This window comes from Pagrus major, chromosome 17 (assembly GCF_040436345.1).
Source record: "Pagrus major chromosome 17, Pma_NU_1.0".
NCBI classification, from domain to species: Eukaryota; Metazoa; Chordata; class Actinopteri; order Spariformes; family Sparidae; genus Pagrus; species Pagrus major.
In genome coordinates, this window is record NC_133231.1 from 25997679 (window position 1) to 26020796 (window position 23118).

Below are 23118 nucleotides of genomic sequence, written 5' to 3' on the forward strand. Positions count from 1 at the left end.
CTAATGTCTATGATGTTTACGTCGCATGTTACACCAGCACATAGTCACAAATAGGATGGGCGTTTGCCTCCATGCGTGTCCGGACCTGAGCCCCCAGCAGGTTTAAAGACCCCGCATCCCCTCTCTGAGACACCAAGCCTCCGGCAACGGCAGCACAAGGGAAGCCCTGTCCTCCCTGTGCTGGAAACTGGAGAAAAAATAGGAATGAAAAGGCGAGTACCCGTTTGAAATGACAAAGCCTTCGTTATTTGCTCAGAAGCCACCGTCCACATCACGCTCAGAGCGCATGTGTGGCCTCTATTCAGCACCAAAGCAACAGCCGGAGCTCCAGCCGGACGCGCGCCTGTCCTGTCCTCATTGTGCATTTGCCGCAGCAGCTGTCAAACAGATCACATTTCACACTGAAGGCACAGCGTGATGAATACTCACAGGTCCTATATGATGCTGTGATAAAAATGACCGCACTTGTGCAAGATAAGCTGCGCGTCGGCGGCGGTCAACACGCGTCATGAGGCTGCAGGGAGACAAACAGCCGCTGTTGTAATACGTTGTTTTGTTTAGCTGGGGGGCAGGTGGAGGCTCTGATGACGGTTTGAAAGCCACAGTGATGATGTCTGGAGGCAACCGAGCAAGAGGCTCAGGGGTGTTGGTACAAATCAACCAAAACACACCCTGTTACTATCTTTAATCCTGATAATGTGATTATTTTAACTCAGGCTGTATTTATTTGGATAAAACATGATGCTTTATTATCTAATGTGAAACCAACCAAGCGTTTATGATACTGTATGTGATTTATTTAACTGAGTGTCAATATTTTAAATAAAGAAAGAAAGAATGGGAAAAAATGAAATCTCTTGTTATTTTTTTGTTGTTCAGTTTTGTTTTTTTTTTTGTTTTTTATTGTGCATGATTTCCAGAGAGGAATAAAATATTTCAGAACAAAGAAAACTTGATCAGGGGTCAGCAAGGTCATTTTACTTTCGGGTTTTATGAGGCTGCTGATAAAAAATAAAAATAATTGTGGGTGCAATAACTACGGAAGCCCTGAGGGGCAAGTGAAGATTTATTTATTTATTTTTTTTTTCTGGTCATCCAGGTGGAAAAAAAGTGTTGTCAGGATAATATTTCCAAGTTCCTTACCTTTTTTTCCATCTGTGAAAACATGTGAGAAGAAAAACAATTTCAGAAATTCTTTTTTTTTCTTTTTCTCACATGAAAAAAAATAAAAATAAAAAATTCTCCTGAAAAAATGTTTTTCACTCTGTTTCACACATGAAAAAAAAAATTTTTGGAAAGAAAAAAAATTCTCACGTTTTCACAGATGGAAAAAAAATTTAGACATTAAAAACTTTTTTTTTTTATCCCAGCAAAACTTTTGTAAATGATTTCCAGAGAGGAGTAAATATTTCAGAACAGAGAAAGCTTTGTTGATCAGGGGTCAGCAAGGTCATTTTACTTCTGGGTTTGCATGAACTCAAATATTTATGAGGCTGGTGATAAAAAAAAGAAAATAACTGTGGGTGCAATAACTACAGAAACCCCGAGGGGCTGGTGATCCATTTTCTAAGTCTGATCTAAATAGTTTTCTCTCTTGTGTTTATAACTTGAGAACAGGTTTTAATTGTTTTATTTGAAAAGGTGTGAAAAGAAAAAAAAATCCAGAAATTCTTTGTTTACTCAGTTTCTCACATGAAAAAAAAAAAGAAAATTCTCCTGAAATAATGTTTTTCACTCTGTTTCACACATGAAAATAAAAAAATCGGCAGGATAATATTTATTGTGAGAAAAAAAAAATTCCAGAAATTGTTTTTTTTTTCTTTCGCATATTAAAAAAAAAATTCTTTGGGAAGAAAAAAAAGTTTTCACAGAACGAAAAAAAAATTTTGACCTTAGAAACTTTTTTTTTTTATCCCAGCAAAACTTGTGCATGATTTCCAGAGAGGAATAAAATATTTCAGAACAAAGAAAACTTGATCAGGGGTCAGCAAGGTCGTTTTACTTCTGGGTTTGCATGAAATTTTTATGAGGCTGCTGACAAAAGAAAGAAAATCTTCTCCCACCAATCACCCCACTGCCATCTATGAAAGTTCTCTGACGGCTCTGCTATCGTCGGCCTCATCAGGGACGGGGACGACAGAGCCTGCAGAGAACTTATTCAGGACTTCGTGGACTGGTGCCAGCGGAACCACCTCCAGCTCAACACGGGGAAGACCAAAGAGCTGGTGGTGGATTTCCACAGGCACACAGGTGAACATCCAGGGAACGGACATTGAGATGGTGACATCTTACAAGTACCTGGGTTCACCTGAACAATAAACTGGACTGGACTGATCACACTGCAGCAACCTATAAGAAAGGTCAAAGCAGACGCCACCTGCTGAGGAAGCTCAGGTCCTTTGGAGTGCAGGGGGCACTTCTGAGGACTTTCTATGACTCTGTGGTGGCAACAGCCATTTTCTATGGAGTAGTCTGCTGGAGCAGCAGCATCTCGGCAGCAGTTAGGAAGAGACTTGATAAACTTATCAAGAAGGATCCATTTTCTAGGTCTGATCTAAATTGTTTTCTCTCCTGTGTTTACGACTTGAGAACAGGTGGGAAAAAAAGTTTTGCCAGGATAATATTTCTAGGTTCCTTCATTTTTTTCTCCATCTGTGAAAACATGTGAGAGGAAAAAAAATTCCAGAAATTATTTTTTTACGCAGTTAAAAAAAAAAAAAAAATATCCTGAGAAAATGTTTTTCACTCGGTTTCACAGATGAAAAAAAAAAATTTTTGGGGGGGGGGGAGAAAACAAATTCTCACGTTTCCACAGATGGAAAAAATTCTGATGAAAAAATGTTTTTCACTCTGTTTCACCCATGAAAATGGGAAGAAAAAAAATTCAGAAATTAATTTTTTACTTAGTTTTTTTTTTTAAAACAAAACATTTTCCTGAAAATTTTTTTCTCTGTTTCACACATGAAAAAAAAAAAAAAAAAAAAAAATTCTCATGTTTTCACAGAAGGAAAAAAAGATTTTGACCTTAGAAACTTTTTTTTATCCCAGCAAAACTTTTGTGCATGATTTCCAGAGAGGAATAAAATATTTCAGAACAAAGAAAGCTTTGTTGATCAGGGGTCAGCAAGGTAATTTTACTGAACTCAAATATTAATGAGGCTGCTGATAAAAAAAAAAAAAAAGGGAATAATTGTGGGTTTTTCTGGTGATCCATTTTCCAAGTCTGCTCTAAATTGTGATCTGAAAAAAAATCCAGAATCCAGAAATTCTTTTTTTTACTAATAAAAGTTTCTCCTGAAAAAATGTCTTTCACTCTGTTAAACACATGAAAAAAAAGTCTTTGGGAAGAAAAAAAAATTATCACGTTTTCACAGATGGAAAAAAAATTAGACCTTAGAAACTTTTTTTTTATCTCAGCAAAACTTTCGTGCAGAATTTCCAGAGGAATAAAATATTCCTTATTTTTTTCCGTCTGTGAAAACGTGAGAAGAAAAAAAAACTCAGAAATTATTTTTTTACTCAGTTTCTCACATGAAAAAAAAACGAGTTCTTTGAGAAGAAAAAAAAAATTCTCATGTTTTCACAGATGGAAAAAAAATAGACCGTAGAAACTTTTTTTTATCTCGGCAAAACTTTTTTTCCCATCTGTTCTCAAGTCATAAACACAGCAGAAAATACATTTTAGATCAGACTTAGAAAATGGATCACCAGAAAAATAATTGCTCCACTTTGCCCCTCGGGGCTTCAGTAAATAACAGACAGGTAAGAGAGACACATTTAGACAGATGTGATTCTTTGATCACTGCACCAGTTTATTCACATTCTCTTTATTAATGAACACGTTGGGATTTTAAGTCTTACCTGAAGGATCCAACTTGTAAGTCTTCACTTATCATTTACACAGAGGTGTTGAGCTCATAATTTGACCATCACAGATGCTTTGATTGTAGTTACAGATGTTGGACTCTAGGGGCGCTGTATAGATACATGAGTAATATTGTACAATAGCTTCATATCGCCTCAGGATACATTTATTCAGGCTTCATTTTCAGTCAGCACCTTGAACAGGCATGTAGGCATTTATGTATTTATTTATACTAAATAACTTCAAAATGAAAAGAAAAGTGTGTTGTGTTTTTCTTCTATTGTGCATGCTTTCCTGACAGAAATAAGATATTCTGGAAAAAAGACAGCTTTCTTCACTAAGGTTTACATGAACTCAAATATTTAAGTCTGTTGATAGAATAGAAAATAATCGTTAGGGCAATAACAGATGAAACTGTTTTTAGACAGACATGATTCCAACACTCCAGTTTATTTAAATTGACTTTATTCGTGAACATTTTCCAAAAAAAAGAACAAAAAATAGATTTTTAGTCTCACCATTACAAATTCAACTGGTAATTCTTCATCTATCATTTACACAGAGACGTTGAGCTCATATTATAGGTGTCTTGATTGTAGTTATAGATGTTGGACTCCGGGGGTGCTGCTGTACAACAGCTTCATATTTCCACAGATTATATTTATCCAGGCTTTGTTTGCAGTGAAGGATTGTTGGTAAAAATCAACCAAAATAGATTAATTTTTTTATTCCCCAATTAGACCTGCTTATTTGAATAAAACACAATGCTTTATTCTGGCACTTGGGTGCTGTATTGCCTAATGTGTCACCAAACAAGCCTTCATGATACAGTATGTGATTGCTTTCATTCAATGTGTCCAGGAAAAAGGGAAAAGAAATACATGGAAATCATGTTTTTCTTTTATTGTGCGCAATTTCCTGAGAAGTCAGAGGAGAAAGAAAGCATACTTGATTGAGACTCATGTAGGCAGTCAGGGGGTTGATGCCTTGCTCACCCAGGAGGTCAACTGGCCCCTCTCCAGCTACCAGTCCACAATCCATGCTGACTTGTGTGAGTGGGTCTTGAACAAGCCATCCTCTGATCCCCACGCCAAGTCCTGACTGACTGAGCTACTGTCGCCCCACGACAGTTTGGAACAAAGACAGCTTTCTTCACAGGGTTTGGCGACTTCATTTTGAATAAACTCAAATATTTCAAAGCAAAAGAAAATATTGTGAAGATGCAATAACAGATGAAACTGTGTAATTTAGACAGACATGATTCCCTGATTACAACAGAAATACAACACCACGGTTGATTTAAATTGTCTTTATTAACATGTTCCAAAAGATGAACCAGAAAAAAAAAACATTTTAAATTCACCAGTAAATATTCAACTGCTAGTTCTTCACTATCATTTACACAGAGATGTTGAGCTCATAATTTGACCATTACAGATGCCTTGGTTGTAGTTACAGATGTTGGACTCTAGGGGCGCTGTATTGATACATGAGTAGTGTACAATAGCTTCATATTGCCTCAGGATACATTTATTCAGGCTTCCTTCGCAGTAAGCACTTTGTACAGGCATATATTGCAGTATACAAAAGGAGGTTGAGATAAAGAAAAATAATAATTTAGAAAAATGTGAGAAATTAGAGCCTATATCAGAAGATCTCATCATCATCAGTACAAACCAACCAACAATAGTAACAAAACATTCAGTCCAGTGTCCTACATCACAAAATCAAACCAACCTTTCAATGAGCAGAATACCTCACCAGCATCACCGTCTATCAGCTGCACATTATTCCTCCACTGCTGGTGCCTGATCCTCCTCTGTTGGGTCCCAGTGTTTCTTCAGAGCTCTGCAGCAGGCGTACGAACTGTGTGGGCTCGCTCTGGTGGCGAGCAGTTTTCCGAGCGTAGTACCTCTTGGACGCCGCTCTCCACGCCTCCCTCTGCAGCGTCTGAGACTCGTCGGGTAACTCCGATATCAGCGTCCTCCTTCTCTTATCCATCCAAGAGATGGGCTGTAGAAACCGGGAGTCTGTAATGTGGGGAATGGGGATGGGGCGTGAGGGGGTTGCCTGTTGACGAGCTACTTTTCGGGCGTAGTACCGCCTGGAAGCTGCTCTCCAGGCTGCCCTCTTCAGTCTCTGAGCCTCTTCCGGCAGCTCGGACATGGGCACGCTCTTCTTCTTGTTCCTGAGGAGGTGGGAGAGGATCACACAGATGAGTAGGCATGCAGTTCACCAAACACTTAATATTCAAATTCCTCTAAGGGATTTGTTTTAAAGGGCAACTCCACCAATTTTACAGAATAAAGTGAGTTTACAGGTCTTTGGAAGTACTACTGCTTATGTAAAAAAAAAAAGCCTTTTGTGGCTCCAGAGGAAGCTGCAGATAAATTGCATTGTGGGTAACGTAGGCTAGGTGTTGGTCTAGCACGGCACTCCTACAACAGTGTTGGACTCATTATGGACAGTTTAAAAACAAATAGGGAAAGAAATATCACCTATTTTATTCCATGCATTCTATTTGTATTTGGCTCATTTGTATATAAGATTTAACTCACCTCAAGTGTTCACCCTCAGCGAGGTGATGTCCATCTGGGTCTGCATAAGGTTTCTCCCTGAACTTTATCCTTTCTCCGTTCTCCAGGTGTTCTAAAGAGATCAGAAAGGATGAACATTTTATTAGTCGTACAACCCCACATGCCGATACATTTTTTACAGTGACAGCATTTAGCCAAAGCTTTTCTCTTTCATAGCCTGTTACACAGGGCTGGGTATTGTTTGGAAATGTGCGACACCAGTGCCAAAACAAGTCGTGAGTTTTCGGCTTGAATCCACCTTGATACCCCATTTTGTTGAAAATAAGCCAAAGTTCTCAAATGCAACAGTGATGCGTTTTGACTCAGTACAAAGCAGCCTGCCTCAGTTAAAGAGTTAAAATGCTACATAAAAAACTGGGGGTTCAGTTAGTTGGTTAGTGTTGGTAGATCTGTTATTGGTCACCCTGAGCCATTATAATAGAGGCCTGGATAAACCCCTCCCTTACAACAATAATAATAAAGTTATCTTTACAATTAGTAATCCTGTATTAAAAATATTGCAGTTACTGAAGACTATATATTCATGTGATATGTTGCACACATTCAGGTGATGGGCTACGCTGTACTCAATGACATGATTCATTTATTGGAGAAGAAAAATAAATTGCGAGGGACATGTTCATTAAAAGTAAAATTTTTATTGATAAATGTACAAACACAACTGTGAGTAAAACCACTACTGGCCTCATCAGTAGCTTTTAGTGTCCAACCACTGCCTGGAACAAAAGTTAGCTACAGCGATGGCATCAGATGAGCCTTGAAGTGTCCTTTTGCCGCCACTGAGTCGTAAGTATTCGGTGGCATTCTGTCTGAATGTGGTCCAACATGCAGACGTCTATGATGTGTAGCTTTGTACTTCGGATTGGCTTCCAGCCTTGCCTGAAGTGTGGCACACAGGCCGTTGAGCTTTTGGCTATGAAAGGAGGCCTCACGATCCACCCGGACACTCCCTCAGAGGTGCCGTCCTCCTCATCTCAATCATGACGTCCCTCCAGACATCTGTCTCAGGAGTCCAGCTGGCTGTAGTGGAAGTTCCTGCGTACTGTCTCATAGTAGGTCTTACAGGAAGCTGGAAAACAATTAAATGAGTATGTTATAAATTAAAAAAAAAGGAAAATAAGCAGGCTAATTAACTGTAAAATATCCACAGTAAAAGTAAAACAGAAAAAGAATCACAGTAATAGTTACTTACATAGAATGATGTCATCATCCACTCTGTACATCCGGACTTGCAGCCAGAGCTTCGACCAAATAAGACCTGACTGCCTCATTGTGAGGCGAGCTCAGCCTGTGAAGACAAAATGTAAATAAATCAGAGAGTTTTACACAGCAGGATGCATTGTTCCTATTCATTTTAATCTTTCCCTTGCTCTGGGTCGCAATGACTGCAATTTACTTTAGAGTCGTGAAGACGACGCACTGTTTTTCTAGTCTGCTAGTTACCTTATCTTAGCAGTTAGTGAAGGCTTCTGTCTCTCCCTTTCTCTTTTCAATCACTGCAAACCTTAGCTCTTTTTACAAATGGACTACGGACAATGTCTAGAGAATCGGACTCAATTGTGTGCTCTGGTCACACAAGCTCAATCCGATCCGATCCGATTACCCTGCCAGCTCCCTAGTACAAAGTCTGTTAAGTCCAAGCCAGCTGATCTGGAGTTTCAGGGTAGCAGTGCATGTGTGAAAGGGGCTCTTGTCACTAGATATATTCTTACCGCAATTTTGGGATTGAGCGCCCGTCTTTTCCTGTTGAGCGCTTCAACACTGGAGTCGCACTTTATTTGGTTTCCAAAGCAGCCATCTTCTCCTCCATAGAGAGCAATCTGGTGTTCACTGCCATCACTTTCTGAGCCAACTGGCAAGGTTGCCCACTCAGAGCAGCAAGCAGGTTCTTGTCTGTGTCCAGGGGGCCGGCTGAAAGGGGTCGATCACTTGACAGCCTATCAGGCGGAGGTGTTTCTGGAGAGGTGAATGGGGAGACGCCATCCGAGCATTGTAGCGATGCAATTTGTGTTACTATAAAGCAGCAAAGAAATAATCTAAAAATGGTACATAATGGAGAATATGTCCGTGTTTATATATACAGTATATCTTTATATCTTGTCTCATGGGCTCGTCTGAGTGCCAAGACCTCGGATGTGATTGGACGAGTTCTCGATGACGTTACTGACCCACATGGCGTTTCAAACTTGTAACTTTAAAATGTACTGAGCAGAAAGGTCAGGATAGGTATGTGTTAAGTGGCGTGGCAAAACTTTCCTGGCTTCATCCCCGTCTTGACAGACATTATGGCATGCTGAAGAAGTTTGGAGCTCGGAGGGAAATGACACCTCACACCCAGCATCATTTTTACCCGTTGAGCGTGTTGCTGCAAGATGTGTAGCAAACACATCCACTGTGCATCACAGCAAGACAAGAGATAAGGTGACTGTTGTCATGTCACTCACAGTGTTTTAGATTTAAGATAGTGTACTAAACTCTTCAAAGATCAGATCAGAAGTCTGAGTAGCCCTTCGAACACTGCATGTATACAATGATTTGTGAAAACATAAAAGTTACTGAACTTCCTTGGGTAGCATTAAAATAAATTTAAATAAAATGAACTGTTTTGTGTCCTTTTTGATAACATTAATGACCATTGCTAGTGGTATACAAGATGATTCATCAAAGCAGTTACATTAGGAAAGCTGTAAAAGCCACAATGAGAATATAATTATTCTGAGCCTGATCTATTTGTAACAGAGAAGAAAAAGGTACAATCTCTGCATAAGTGTGTCAAAATCCCCCTACTATCATCACTTACATTTGTTTAGCTCACAGCATTTTCAATTACAAGCCCCTCCTAAACCTGGGGACGTTGGGGGTCAACTGCCAAGCCTCTCAGGTTTGTAAAACTGCCCGAGATTGAAACCCCACATACTTTTGTGGAAGTTCCCGGCAGTTTTCTGTGCTGATTTTAAGAGATTTTAACCTGCACTCCCACAGCAATTTACAAATGACAAAAATCCCACTTCTCATGCAGTGCAAAGAGCAAGATCATGGTTTAAAATCATGAAATATATGATTAAATAGTAACTAATGAAGCTAAAGAATCAAACTGTATGCCAAATTTTTGATACTTTACATTTTTTGATACTTGGTCAGCATAGTACTGAGGTACAATACCCAGCCCTGGTGTTACAGAACATGTCATTAGTGTAACAACGGATAATCTTGAGAGATTACTTTAGGAATTTATAATGCATAATAGGAATACAAGTAGGATACATTACTTTCTACACTGGAGCTCTCTTGGTCCTGATATGGACTGCCTGTGCTCTCCTGATGCTCCCCGAGTCTCTCCTCACTCATTTCCCATTTGATTAAGACCGTGTCCACATCACACGGCTCCTCTTTGATGACAAGGCTGCTGGGAGATGTGGGCAGATTCCTCGTTGCCTCTGATACACCTGAGGACACTGAGGAGTGGGAGGTGAAGCTCTGGTCCAGACCCATTCTGCTGGGGGATGATGGAAGAGCCGACTCGTGGCTTTGGCAGGAGACATGTGAGGGGGGTCTTGCAATAAGGCCCACTGTGGAGAAAGAAGACAGAAAATGGCATTCTCAGGGGTAGAAGTGACAGATTACATTTACTTCCTTTTGCTGTTAACAAAGTTATTTTTGTTTATTTTAACAGCATAAATGGTTGATCTAATGTAGAACTTCAAGGATTTATTGATTTGTTGTCAACTATTAAATGAATGGCAACTATTTTGATTTTGGGTACATTTAAGAAAAAAAGAAATTGGAATCAGGCTTCATAAATGTGATTATTTTGTGGTTTCTTCACTCCTTTATGACAGCAAATTGAATATCTTTGGGTTGTGGACGAAACAAGATGCTTTGGGCAGCACTGAGCAACATTTTTCACAGTTTTCTGACATTTCATAGACCAAACAACTGATCAAATAACTAAATTAACTAGAGCCCCACCAACACTCAGTTTCAGGACCGGTGCCTTTAGGGACTGACACAATTCTGACATCAATATATCGGCTAATATACACACACTTTTGTAGTGATCCCTCGAATGTGTGTATCAAACACTTGGGACAAAGATAGATAAGAAAGGCAGGATACTTTACAGATTACTAGAGATGGATGATACTGAAGCTCCGAGCTTGTTTCACTCCTGTGAAGTACACTGTTTCAACACATTGAAGCTTGTATCAAATGAAAAATCACCTGAAGACATCTGAAGCTTCAAACATCACTGGTGCTGGTCAGAAAGCGCTTCTTTCAGTGTGACAGTTTGGAAAGTTTTACAGCTCAACTCAGAAGCGAGCAGAATACTTGATAAAATGTGTTGGTGTACATTCGAAAGACATAATCATAAGTAACATATCCTCATATCAAGTAATGATTTAATGAAAGTAAGAACAATTTAATCACTCAGAATATTACTCTCCAATCACATGCAACTTATATGAAATGTCACATAAATATAGCTTAACAGTTAAGTTTAAAAACATGAAGCACCGAAAATAACAATAATGTTTCGTCTCAGCAAAAATATTTTATATCTAGGCTTTTTGGACAACACACATGTATTTCATTGTAAAATATTGCACCATAACATCTATATAATTTGGCACGTCTGAACAAAAGTATACAGATTCAATAAGACGAAGGTTTCCTGAATTTGGACTGCACACATACGAGACTATGAAACCAAAATATTAATTGTGATGGTAGTGCTTTGGCCAAAGTCTTGAAGGGCCGCTCTTACAAGCCACCACATGTGATAGTGTTTGCTAAAAAAAGTTATAATTTCACAACATATATGCTAATAGTGATATGTCCGTCATAACTTAACTAAAGGATCATTCTTTGCCAACTCACCCAAAATCCAGAACTTTACCCAGTTCATGTCATGGATTTTCTTGAAAAAACTCATGTTGAAATGTCTATTAAATTTATGGGATCTTGCAAAAATCCTATAGCTGTGCTCTAAATACTTTTTAAGTTATGAATTTTGAAAGTTTGGCACGCAGAGCTGTGTATTATAAACCTTGTCAATTGTTTATTTTTTACTGGTTTGGGTTGAAATTTGTCCTGAACATCCAAGAAACCCTAAGGAAACTTCATTCAAATAGTTGTTGCTTGATGGTTACAGTAATCACATTAATAACAGGCGGTCCATAGGCCTCAGGTGAGTTGGCGTGGAATGACCCTAAATGTAAATAAACTATAAATGTACCATTTATTAATGGTTATTATAAAGTGTAACTATTTACCTGACAATCAGATAGGTGCTCTTCCCAAACCTAAACATTCCTGTATTTGTGAACCAGAGAGGTTGTGTTCTTGCTCTGATATTCTCCATAATGTTTATCATGTTTACTCACAAGAGATGCTCATTTCACACTCCTGCTGCCCTGCGGTCATCTCAGTGTCAGTGCAGCTTGGTTCAAACCCGCCCGGCTCCGTCCTCTGTGGGTCACCGGAGCTCTGTGCTTTCTCCAGCATCCCGCAGGTGTATCCCTGTCGTCGAGGCACCTGCAGCTCGTGCTCGATCTCCTTCAGCCTGCACTCCAGACGCTGGATCTCTTTGTCCCTATCGGCCACCATCCGCTGGTACTCATGAGCCCTGGCACTGTTTACACCGTACAGCACGTTTATTATCGAGTCTATCGCCAGCCGGATGGCGTTTTCCACCACCAGAGCTTCCTCGTCGCGCAGGTGTGGGTGCAAAGTCCTGTTTTTGACCAAATTCATCTTCAAATTCAGCCTGTTTTGATGTTAGCAAGCTACGTGCAGAGCGTCAGAGCTAGCTACAGTGATGCTAGCTACAGTGATGCTAGGCTATCAGACGATGCGGCTCACTGAGACACCGGCTGCACGCAAACAAGTCGTCAAAATAAAAAAAACCCCGTCGCATTCAACGCACGAATCTACGCCTCATCGTTGTTGAGAAACAAGTTCATACAAAACAGAGTAGACACACTTGTACTAAGCGAGCGTTGAACTAGCTAAAGGCTACACACCAGAGAGGCAGGTTTGCTTCCTGCGTCGTCCTCTTCTTCGCCTGTCAGCTGATGTTGGTTCTGCAGCCACAGCGCCACCTGGCCGCCACGCCCCTTCCGGTTTCCCTTCAATGGGACCTTATAGCAGAATAACTTTGCATGGTAGTGAATGGAGAGAGACAAATTATTTTCCTGATCCCGCTTGAATTGTGTCATGAATCACACATATGATGTTTGTCCATTTTAAAAGATAATTTTCCAAGTCAGTAAAGTAGCAGTTTGTAATAAAACTAATGAAATATATTATATATATATATATATATTATAAAGACTGCAGGGCCAACAGTAGCGTTAGTGATGTCGTCTCATTGAACGGTCATCAAAACCCATAATTTAAACCTTGCAGAGCTGGTCCTGTATATTAGCAGCTCACAGCTGATAAACTACACTTTCACATGACTGCAGTTGTCAATATGACCAAATTTATTGTGATTTTCATCTTTTATAGTTCCTTTTCTGTGACGAGTTGGCGGCCATGTTAGTGTTGGTGACGTGTGTTGAGCGAGGCTTCTAAGAAAAATAACAGGATCAGTGTCAGGCTCATAAAAGACCCTTCATACCAGGTTCCAGTCTTGTGTTTTGAAATTTGGTGTTGATGCATGCTTCTTTAGGTGTCACCAAAACCTGCTCTACAACTGCTTACATACATAAAATGTGACTGAAGATTGAAAAAGGAAGAAAATAACAACATTCATATTACCACAGTATGAAAAAGAGTTCCCAATCCTCCTGTTCAACATTTGAAAATAACTTAAATAACCTATGATATACTGTTGTCTCAACTTTATTTAAAAAAGCAATTTGTTTGACAATTGGGACACTATTTTTTTTCAGTTTATTGGAAAACATGAAAATGAGATGATATCAAACATGTTGACAAATCTGACAAGCAATTAAGGCAAACAACAACCAGGCAACTGCTTAAAAGAAAATGGTTTTCATTAGCCAATTCAACAAATATATATGTATATAAAGGCAGCAATGGATAAAAACTCATCACAAAGGTGTGATTGTACTGATATCACCAACTCAACAGTAAATGCAAAACATTACCTGGAAGAGAACAATACATTATTTAAAGAGACAATTTAACACTTTTAAATGATATTTCCTAAATTAACATTTTAACAATGTAAATTATAAGGCCCATTAACAGTGAATACAATAAACACATTCTCTGGAGTAAAAATAAATATGATAATAATAGCAACATGAAAACTAACATCAAGATAAGATACATTATTTAAGTGTAAGTGCAAGCAACGACAACAATAACAGTTAAAGTGCCAAAGGAACTGCACATTTTTGTGTTTTGTTTGTCTATCAGATCCTTCCTCACGTTGACTAATAAAAAAGGAAGAGAAAGTGTGGCATTGTGTGTGTGCGCATGCATCTGCTTATGGTTGTGGACATGTTTTGTTATTCGGTTGTTAGTGTACTGTGTTTTTACGAAAAATGAGATGATAGAAGTGAAAATCAGTCATGTTGACATTCATTGAAGGGATAGTGTATTATTTTGCAACGTCTTCTTCTTAAACAGACTAATTCACACTATTGAAATGATATTCCTTGCATTAACTTTTTAACAATGTTAATTATAAGGCCTATTAATACAGAATACAATGGACACATTCTCTGGAGGAAAAATAAATATGATTGATAACAACATTAGAAAACTAATATCAAAGTAAGATACAATATTTACGTATAAGTGCCATGAAAAATGAGCTCTGTAAAGCGACGACAACAATAACAGTCAAAGTGCAAAAGGTACTGCACATATTTGTGTTTTGTTTGTGTCTATCAGATACTTCCTCACTATGATTGACAAAAAGGAAGTTATCCCGATAACCATCGAAATATTCTTAACGACAAAAACTAAAATTGCACTGAAACATACTGGAATAATTTTTAACCTTACATTTTGTTAGGAAACTTATATATGTATTTCATCACAGATAGGACACACATTGTGTTTTAGTGAAAAACAATCAAAGAACCTTGAATATTTTATCATGATTCATAAGGTCATCCTGCAGAAATAAAGAATAATCAAATGGGGGTAACCTCATCTCCGTCGTTTTTTAGTTTACGTCAGCCATTGTAACAGGCTTAGATGATTGATAATAAATCCGGTAACCAATGTAGGATTAGGCGCTAAATAACTTTTTCAATTCATTAATGTGAGGGTATTCATGATTATCTCAATTCATGATTATGAAAATTCACCACAAACAACTTACTGTTTTTTTCGTGATCTGCAAAAAAACCTTTTGTCCCATCTCTAGCATCTATGCATGCTTCTTATGGCTGCAGACCTGTTTTGTTGGTTTTTAGTGTGTTACATTTTTATCATTATTACAGATCACGTGAAAGTTTAACATAATATGATAGATCTGAATCAGTCAAGAGGACATTCATTGAAGGGATAGTGTCTTTTTTTGCAAGGACCCACTGTGTCTTCATCAGCAAGGGTTAAAATAAGTGTGCTTGTTTGCATGACATATACAATATGTGTTGCAGATGTACAATGTACTACTCCATCACATGAGTAAACATGTCGTCCACACAGTAATCCTGCATGCTGTGTGCTTCCTTGCACTTTTCCCTTCTTTTTCTCCCTCCGTCTCTGTCTCCTGCCAGCTGCAGCCAGCGCTTCATATATCTCTCTATCTCCTCATCCATGGCATCCTTGCAGAATGAATTCTGCCTGACTGCATCTGCAGGAGTGGAGGGTGTAGGGTAAATGTTAACAGAGAGGTAACACAGAGTAATAGTTTACAGAATAGTGCTCAATAGTGGCATTGCCTCTTGACAGTAAGTAAAAAACAGCTGACAGTTTGTTACAGCAAGCTTCAAACATGTCTTCTTTCCCAATCATCAGTTACATCAATTACACATCACAGCATACTCACTGAGGATAACTTTCTTGATGGTGAGGTTCTCGATTTTCTGCTTGTTATTCCTTCCCCTCCAGTTTATGTTTGTGGCCAAAGTGTTCGTAAAAAGCTTGGCCATTATCCTCCAGACACTCTCTTTGGTCGTCATGCCTCCAGAAAGACCCAGGTATGAGATCTGCAGAGAGTCAATTGAAGATAAATTTAAAAAGCTGAACTTTTGACAGTCAATATACACAACATCAGCAGCCTCATAGATGAGAAGCATGATACAACTGTTATTAGTCCAGATGATATGCGACAAATCTTTCATAAAAGCATGAAACTTGGTACACTTGTACAGTTTGGGGCCCTGAATTAAGCATTAACTGTTCACCTGAACAGTTTATGACTGTGGAGATACTGCTTGTCTGCCCTTTCTTGAATATAATGAAACTAAATGCCACATGTGGTGCCCATAGCACCAAAAAAACGCATTTGAAATAATAAAACTGCTCAAGATAATCCAGATAATCCTTGCTGTGAGTAGTTTCATAAAGGAACTATTTTCTTTCCACTGAACTACACTCGCAGGAAGTGTGCATCTACTAAACTTGCTGACAAAATAGCTCAGCCGATTAATGTTTACATCCTGCGATGTCCGGATCTTGAGCCTCTTGTCCATGGGTAGATGCATGCATCCTTCTGTGCAGTGACATGGTTGGTGGGTGTAGCTCTAGATGGATAAATAGCACTACAGAGAGGAAAAATATGTATTTTTGATGATGGGGTGAACGGTCCCTCTGAGTCATTACAGTTAAAGCATAAGTTTAAGAAAATGAGTGGATGCGAAGAGTGACGGTGACATTGGCGTGAGCGTTATGGCTCTACAGAAATCGTCTCTTTGACCCTTACCATTTTTTTCTTCAGCTCTGGCTCAGTGCAGAGCCTCTGCTCCAAACTTCTCAAGTCCTGCACCGATTGAAGTGGTAGGGGAAGTGACCCGACATCTGGAGGTTCATAGAGCGGCACTCCAGATGAGTTTCCTGACTGCAGTATTTGAAGAACAGTCGTGTTCTGTTGTTTGATTGTCTCGAGTGAAACGAGGACCTCTAGGAGTATTGCTTTAAAAAACAACAAAAAAAAAATCTTAATTGAGTACTTTTATTATCCATTATTGATTTGGATTCTCCAGTGATGTCTACTTTGATGTTTACTCACTTGGGAGCTGCTCGCCCTGCGGTTTAGCACAGGGTGTGTTTGTTTGTGCGTGTCTGCAGATTAATGAGGTCAATGGAGGGAAGCAATGCCAGCTATGACTGGTGGGTGACAGGATATAACCTACTTGTGTCTGATTAAAGTTGTTTTACTTTTTTGGATAAAGCTTGAGGTGAGAGACCTGGAAACTATTAACTATGAACTGCTTTCAATATTCATTTTAGTCACATTGAGAGGGAGAAAGGAGATATTACAACCTCTGAGGATTTAAGACTGAAACACTTGGGCCTAAATCCCACAGACTTCCTACAGTATCATGTGAACCAATAATTGACATTATAGAATTGTAGTATAAACAAAAATATGACTGCAGTCTGTGTCTGATTTATACACACACTTTAATCTATTCTATATAAAATAAATATAATAAAAATGTTAGTTCTTACGGTCACACGTGGGTTGTGGAGCTGACATGGTGATGTACGTCTGCTGCTGACATGCCGGGGGTTCTTGTGCATTTAAACTGGAAGTCAGGGAGCCATTTAAGCTCTGCCTCTGTGGCTGTGGTGAGCCAATAATTGCCAGACCGTCTTTTGGAGCAGTTATTTTAGGTGCAAAGGGCCGGGTCACACAAGCTCTCTTCACCAAAGCCTCCTCTTCCTCGCTCTCAGGCAGGTGGCATCCATTTTTTTCTCTGGATTCAAAATAAAGAATTTGAAACAGGAAATATGAATGAAATGTTACTTCTGTCTGTTGCAGTTTCAAATTAAAAGTGAGGATTCAATGCAAATACAGGATCTGGGTCATTCACTGATTTAGCTTCTCTGTACTCCCTAAAACAATTTACAGAGAAAGAAAGCTATTTTCCTGTCCAATAGGAGGGGTGTCATGATTTTGATTCTAAATCGAAAAATTGTTCAAAATGAGCTTTCAACTTCGATCAACGAAATCAAAAGCATATCGATGATTCTCCCAGTATCTTTTGTTGTTTACTGGTGAAACCATCTTTATTTTTGGTGAATGTTGTTTTGAACTTGACTCAGCTGTTTATCTTTACAAATCCAGATGTGAAAGTCTAACAATGGCATAGCCGTCAGTGCTGAAAAAGAAAGTTAAAAAAATAAAAAATTCAAATCAAATCGTGGCCCTAAAATCAAATAGATTTGTAGATTTGGAAAATTATGACACCCCTATCAAAAAGACATTCTGGGTTTCATGAAACAGTCTGTATGTGCTTTTTATTATTCTATTAAGATGTAAAGATCAATACCTCCCTTTCCTTTTTAGATGGTCAGCACGCTCATCTTCAGGCTCTGTTGCCATCAACTTGCTCATCTGGGGATTAGCGGTTTTTGCCTCACCTTCAGCCTGCGTGTCTGCAAAATAAGATTTCAATATTGTTCAAACTGGCATTCAAAATCTGAAATTGTGGAACAAATTGTTCATAAGGAGTGTAACAGATTTGATCCATGATAGTATCTTATTAGTACAGAAATCAATAACATTTGTAAAAATAAACTTCTTTGTGTTAGCTACAAAAACACTGGTACAAGACTGAAGAAGGTACATTGAGGGAAAGATTTACGTACAAGTATACTTCTTGTCGGTTGGTCCACCACTTTAGTCCAGACTGTAAAATGTCAACAACTATTCGATTGATTGCAATGACATATTCTACAGACATTCATGTTGCCCCAGCAATGAAACCGACTGACTTTGGTGATTCCCTGACTTCTGAGTGAGCAAACTGATAGACTCAGTGTAAGTAATCAGAATTCAATCATTCACAAATGGTGCTGGAGGTACATGTCACATGGTAACCACTGTCATCAGCTGCAGTGGGTTATTTTAGCAGTTTCTGATTCTGCATGATATCCTCAAAAGCAGATACTTCGAAGGCAGTAATCTGCACTTCCTTCAAGTTCACACAGGAAATGGCAACTTGCTACTTGAACTGAAAGGAAGTTGTTATCTAACAAACTCAACAGCCAGTGAGGCTGTGTGCAAAAGAATATGTTTGGACCTTTTTTTGATGTCATGCAAAGTCTACTGTGCACTGCGGCTTACTTTGCTTTACAAAATCGTATAATTCCATACATTAATCATTATACTGTACCTGGTAATTCTTTCTAATGTTGCATGTGGTCTTTGAAACTAAACAGAGAAAGGACGGAAAGATTTATTGATACCAGCAATAAGCGCATAATACTGTACATGATGGCTATGAAAACATTAATGAATTGCTCTGACATGCCTTTGACAGGCTACTGGCTTCAGCAAACAAGGCTCATGGGTATTGTAATATAGATCCATCCAGTGGTTTTTACATTCTCAAGATATCACTATCATCACATCACTACACTATGGAGTGAGTGTCTATTCTATATTTCTGTTCAATACTTTCACCCGTTTCATTAAGAACTAATTTCAAGATTTTATTGATAACTCACGGAGCCATGAGAGGCCTCACTTCAAGTACTTTAACAGATCTTTTGTTGCCATATGTCCCTTCCTGTTACCTGAGATCCTCAGATGCATCATTCATAATTATTTCAGGTCTAGATTAATACACAAAGGTGATAGAGCATTTGCAGTGAGGGCTCCTAGACTCTGGGATGACCTGCCTGAGGAGATCAGGGTTGCAAACTCAGTCTCATCTTTTAAATCACTTTTGAAAACTGACCTTTTTAAAATTGCTTTTGAGTGATTTGCTTTGCTTGATGACATTCTGTTTTACTCTCTGTGTTTGCTGTGTTGTGTTTTTACAGCTTTTGGCTTATATTATTTGCTGTGTCTTTCATTCAGGTCTGTCAAGCACTTTGTAACTGTGTTTGGAAAGGTGCTGTATAAATAAAGTTCATCACTATCATCATACTTGCTGATTTCACCGATGCAAAAGTTGAAATGAACTCATCTGCACGACAAGTCTTCTGACAATGTCGAAGGGCAAAAGTTTTTGTCTGTATATGTGGCGGGGCGAGAGGCCTCCTAAATGCCTCAATGATCTCTCTCCAAGAACTGATGGCACACATCTTATCACAGAGGCATGCATGGATGGTGTCACACTCACGTGCGAACATGAAAAGTAGCAGAAGTAGTCACTTGAAGAGTGAAACAATGTTCAAACCCAGCCTGCAAAAAGTAGCCCTGATGTAAAAGGTTAAAGGCTAACAGAAATTGTCAGATGCCACCCTAGAAGGGGTTTCAAATGCTGTAAGATCATCTGATAAGTTCTAACTCTGCCTGGAACATGCTGAGACCCTGAAGTCCTTACCATTTCCCCCTCAAGTTATTCAGGGGGCTGTGGGTTCATTTACCAGCTTACCAACCACAGGTAACACCTACAAGCAGTGTGGGAGAGAAGTTCAACCGCCCGCTAATTAACATTTTTCTTAAAAATGTACTGATTGTAGATCAGAAAAACTGATACCCTGCAGATCACGTTACCATCCTATTTATAGTTGCCATTATAGCGTTCTCTACTCATCTGTGTTTGACAGATTTGACTTTGAAGACACACCAGAAAGGTCGAAGTTATACATCACTCAACCGACACTGGAGGATGGCATCAGTAGGCTGAGCTAACCTTTTCTTGCAGGTTTTTCTTTGTGCTGATATTCAGCTCCACGTTCACCCTGCGGCTGGTCCAGCAAAATCCCCTCACACACTTCCCATTTAATGACCGTCTCCAAGTCAGAAGGTTCCTCTTTCACCAGGGGGGTGAGGCACCCAAAGCCTGCTGTTGCTCCTTCACCCTCCCATGAATGTTTCTCTGGCTGGGCATGTTGGTGGGGAAAGGCCTCCGTGCTGTCATGGCACTTGGGGGAAAATTGTGTGGGTGGTTCCGCACCTACAGCTGATGAAACAGATAATGAATAGAAAAATGAGTGGGTAGACTTCCTGACCACACAGAGACATGCAGCTCTGCAGGGGGAGTGCAGTGTCGCCTGTTGTTGTCTCTCCACATATTGAACTCATTCATTTGATATGGACTGATGTCGCTGTGCTCACCACAATGCTCGTTACTGGAACTTTTCACAGCTTCACCTGAGCTTCTTTCCCTTTCACGAGACGTGGTCGGACAGGAGAGCTCATCCTCTGGCTGCCTCCTGCCGACCTCCAGTCGCAACATCTTCAGCTCACTTTCACTTTTCTCCAACTTGCCCTCCAGCCTCCTTATCTCCGTGTCCCTGTCGGCCACCATCCTCTGGTACTCCTGCACCCTGCGGTTACAGGCGCTGTAGATCACGTCCATCACCGTGTTTATAGCCGCCCTGATGGCATGCTCTATGGCCAGGGTCTCGTCCTCTGTGTGTAAATCTGGGGCCGACCCAGACACGTTGTAACTATTAATATTACTATTACTCATCGTTACTCACTGACCGAGAACACGCTGCAAAGATGACAGGACTTCTGCTCTCGCGGTTTCGCTCAGTTGCCAGCGAGACACCAAACAACACCACACAAATAATCTCAAGAAATACAAAAAAAAATTTAAAAAAAAATACCCGCAGCCACAGTTTGGTGTCTGAATGTTTACAGAAATGTTGTCAGACTCTCAGTTTCGGCCACATAAAAACACACAGGAGGTTAAAGGCGCGTCTAAGTTGGTGAGGACTGTTGCTAGCCCCCTCTTCTTCTTCTACTCTATGTTTATATGTGTCGTTGAGCTTTGGAAGGATAAAGAGCTGCAACACCGCCAACTACTGGACTGTTGCGGAACTGCAGCCAGTGTGGCTGAACCAAACTCACATGTTAGATTTGGATTATTTAATAAGAAGCAATAGTGATAATGAGCAGATCCATCATATCAGACAATAATAATAATAATAATAATAATAATAATAATAATATATCATGATGTACTATATGAATATATAATTTCATAGATGTAATATAATTACACAGTGTCAATATTAATGTGTAAAAAGAAATTAATAAAGAAAAACATTAATATTGAGATAATTCTTTATTGATCCCCTTAGGGTACATACTGTACATCCTGAGCATTTGACCCGTTCTATTGATTTTAGGAGCAGTGCCAGGCGGCCTCATCCAGGCAACATGTCTTTAGTTTCCACTGCGCTGATCAAATTAAACAATTTAAAGATGGATCTTGGTTAATGATATATCCTAAAGCATTTGACCGCTGTAATTTTGAATTCAGAAATGACAAAATGCCCCTTTAATGACCTAAAGTACATACAAAAAAATCAACTATGCATAAAAAAACATTGTTTCATAGACATCTGAGGTAAAAATCATGCACATTCACATGTCATCACATGCTGCAGTCAGTCTGGCAAAAGCACCAAGTATAACATTCGAGCGTGATGTCAGAGGAATGATGGTGAATTCAAGGCAAACAATCACAGACACCTGCACTGGCTAAATACGAAGTCTTTAGTATCTGGAACATGTAACATATAGTAAGCGTGATATAATCATTTCCTGCAATGCAATATACAGCCATTATGATTAGCATCACGTCTTGTGACTTTTCCTTTCCACAAACCACCGGACAGACTCACTTCTTATTTTTAGCACTTCCCCTCTTGTAGGGAATCAGATGGAACATTTGGCCTGCCTCCTTTGGACACTAAAACAGGAGCAAAACCTTCTGCTGTTTTATTGAGGATGCAGTAATCAGTGCAGATACATGGTGGCGGACTGTCATCAACAGGACTGTTTGGTACACTGCACTCTGGGCTTTGGGTCAGGTCCTCAAAGGTGCAGCCAGAGTCTGCACTGCTGATGTTGAAGATATCTTGAGGTGGAGAGGATGCAACTTGGACTTCTCCAAAGCCAACCCCCCAGACAGAGCAAGGGAGCTGAGTGTAAGACATGTCTGCTGGACACACCATAGTTAAAGGCGGAGGGGCCTCATGTATCCCGGGTAAACCAACATAGGAGCTTGGACACTGAGTGAATGCCAGTTGTGTTATTGCAGGGATGTTGAAGTCCTGGTTCTCCTCTTGGTCCTTTCTTATTGGTTTTGGCGAAGCGATCACGCAATCAACGGTCAAGATCTCCTCAGGTATGTATGCTAGCATAAATTTGCCTTGAGGTGAAAGCCATTCCTGCAAATACAGTGGCATAGAGATACATAAGGTGTGACAAAGATGCAGGAATCATTCTCACTGTAGCACATGTTACACACCGTATACTTATATGATTATTAATATAATTACTTCTATATGTTACACGCCATGATGATCTGGTAGTTTGTCGGTCCAACACTTTGGACCCAAAGTAAATATCTCTGCAACTATTGGATAGATTGCCATGAAATTCGGTGTACATAATTATGTCGCCGGGAAGATGAATCCCCCAACTTTCCCTGTAGGCAGGTCAAAGTTTTAGTTATGTTTTTAAAGGAAAGTTCACCCAAAAATTAAATTTCAGATAACTAAATTTCAGTAGATGGGGACTTTTCAAAATGTTAAAAAAAAAAACTAGCTTGTTACGGGTTGGCTGTCTCAAGACGTCATTGCAGCCAT

At 39.4% G+C, this 23118-nt stretch overlaps 2 protein-coding genes across 2 annotated transcripts; both read right to left on the reverse strand.

Moving 5' to 3' along the window:
* Window positions 1-5159: 5159 nt before the first annotated feature.
* Window positions 5160-12528, reverse strand: LOC141012636 (uncharacterized). The gene is made up of 4 exons (XM_073486161.1): window positions 11847-12528; window positions 9732-10031; window positions 6424-6514; window positions 5160-6053 (listed from the first exon to the last, which is right to left on the reverse strand). The coding sequence occupies exons 1-4, from the start codon at window positions 12214-12216 to the stop codon at window positions 5642-5644; spliced, it is 1173 nt and encodes a 390-aa protein (XP_073342262.1). The 5' UTR covers window positions 12217-12528; the 3' UTR covers window positions 5160-5641.
* Window positions 12529-13635: 1107 nt separating this feature from the next.
* LOC141012020 (uncharacterized) lies at window positions 13636-21267 on the reverse strand. Its single transcript, XM_073485401.1, has 7 exons — window positions 20630-21267; window positions 20205-20474; window positions 17889-17994; window positions 17065-17312; window positions 16316-16524; window positions 15440-15599; window positions 13636-15244 (listed from the first exon to the last, which is right to left on the reverse strand). Exons 1-7 carry the CDS (start codon window positions 20985-20987, stop codon window positions 15060-15062), a joined length of 1536 nt encoding a protein of 511 aa, XP_073341502.1. The 5' UTR covers window positions 20988-21267; the 3' UTR covers window positions 13636-15059.
* Between the last annotated feature and the right edge of the window lie 1851 nt (window positions 21268-23118).

Excerpts from the sequence above, each read along its gene's own strand:
- LOC141012020 (XM_073485401.1), bottom strand. The coding sequence starts at position 20,987 with ATGAGTAATAGTAATATTAATAGTTACAACGTGTCTGGGTCGGCCCCA. Across the intron at positions 20,475-20,629 it reads TTCCAGTAACGAGCATTGTG|CTGTAGGTGCGGAACCACCC; the intron begins GTGAGCACAGCG and ends CTGTTTCATCAG. Across the intron at positions 15,600-16,315 it reads CAGAGCTGAAGAAAAAAATG|ATCTCATACCTGGGTCTTTC; the intron begins GTAAGGGTCAAA and ends GACTCTCTGCAG.
- LOC141012636 (XM_073486161.1), bottom strand. The coding sequence starts at position 12,216 with ATGAATTTGGTCAAAAACAGGACTTTGCACCCACACCTGCGCGACGAG. Across the intron at positions 10,032-11,846 it reads GTGTGAAATGAGCATCTCTT|TGGGCCTTATTGCAAGACCC; the intron begins GTGAGTAAACAT and ends CTTTCTCCACAG. Across the intron at positions 6,054-6,423 it reads GCTGAGGGTGAACACTTGAG|GAACAAGAAGAAGAGCGTGC; the intron begins GTGAGTTAAATC and ends CCACCTCCTCAG.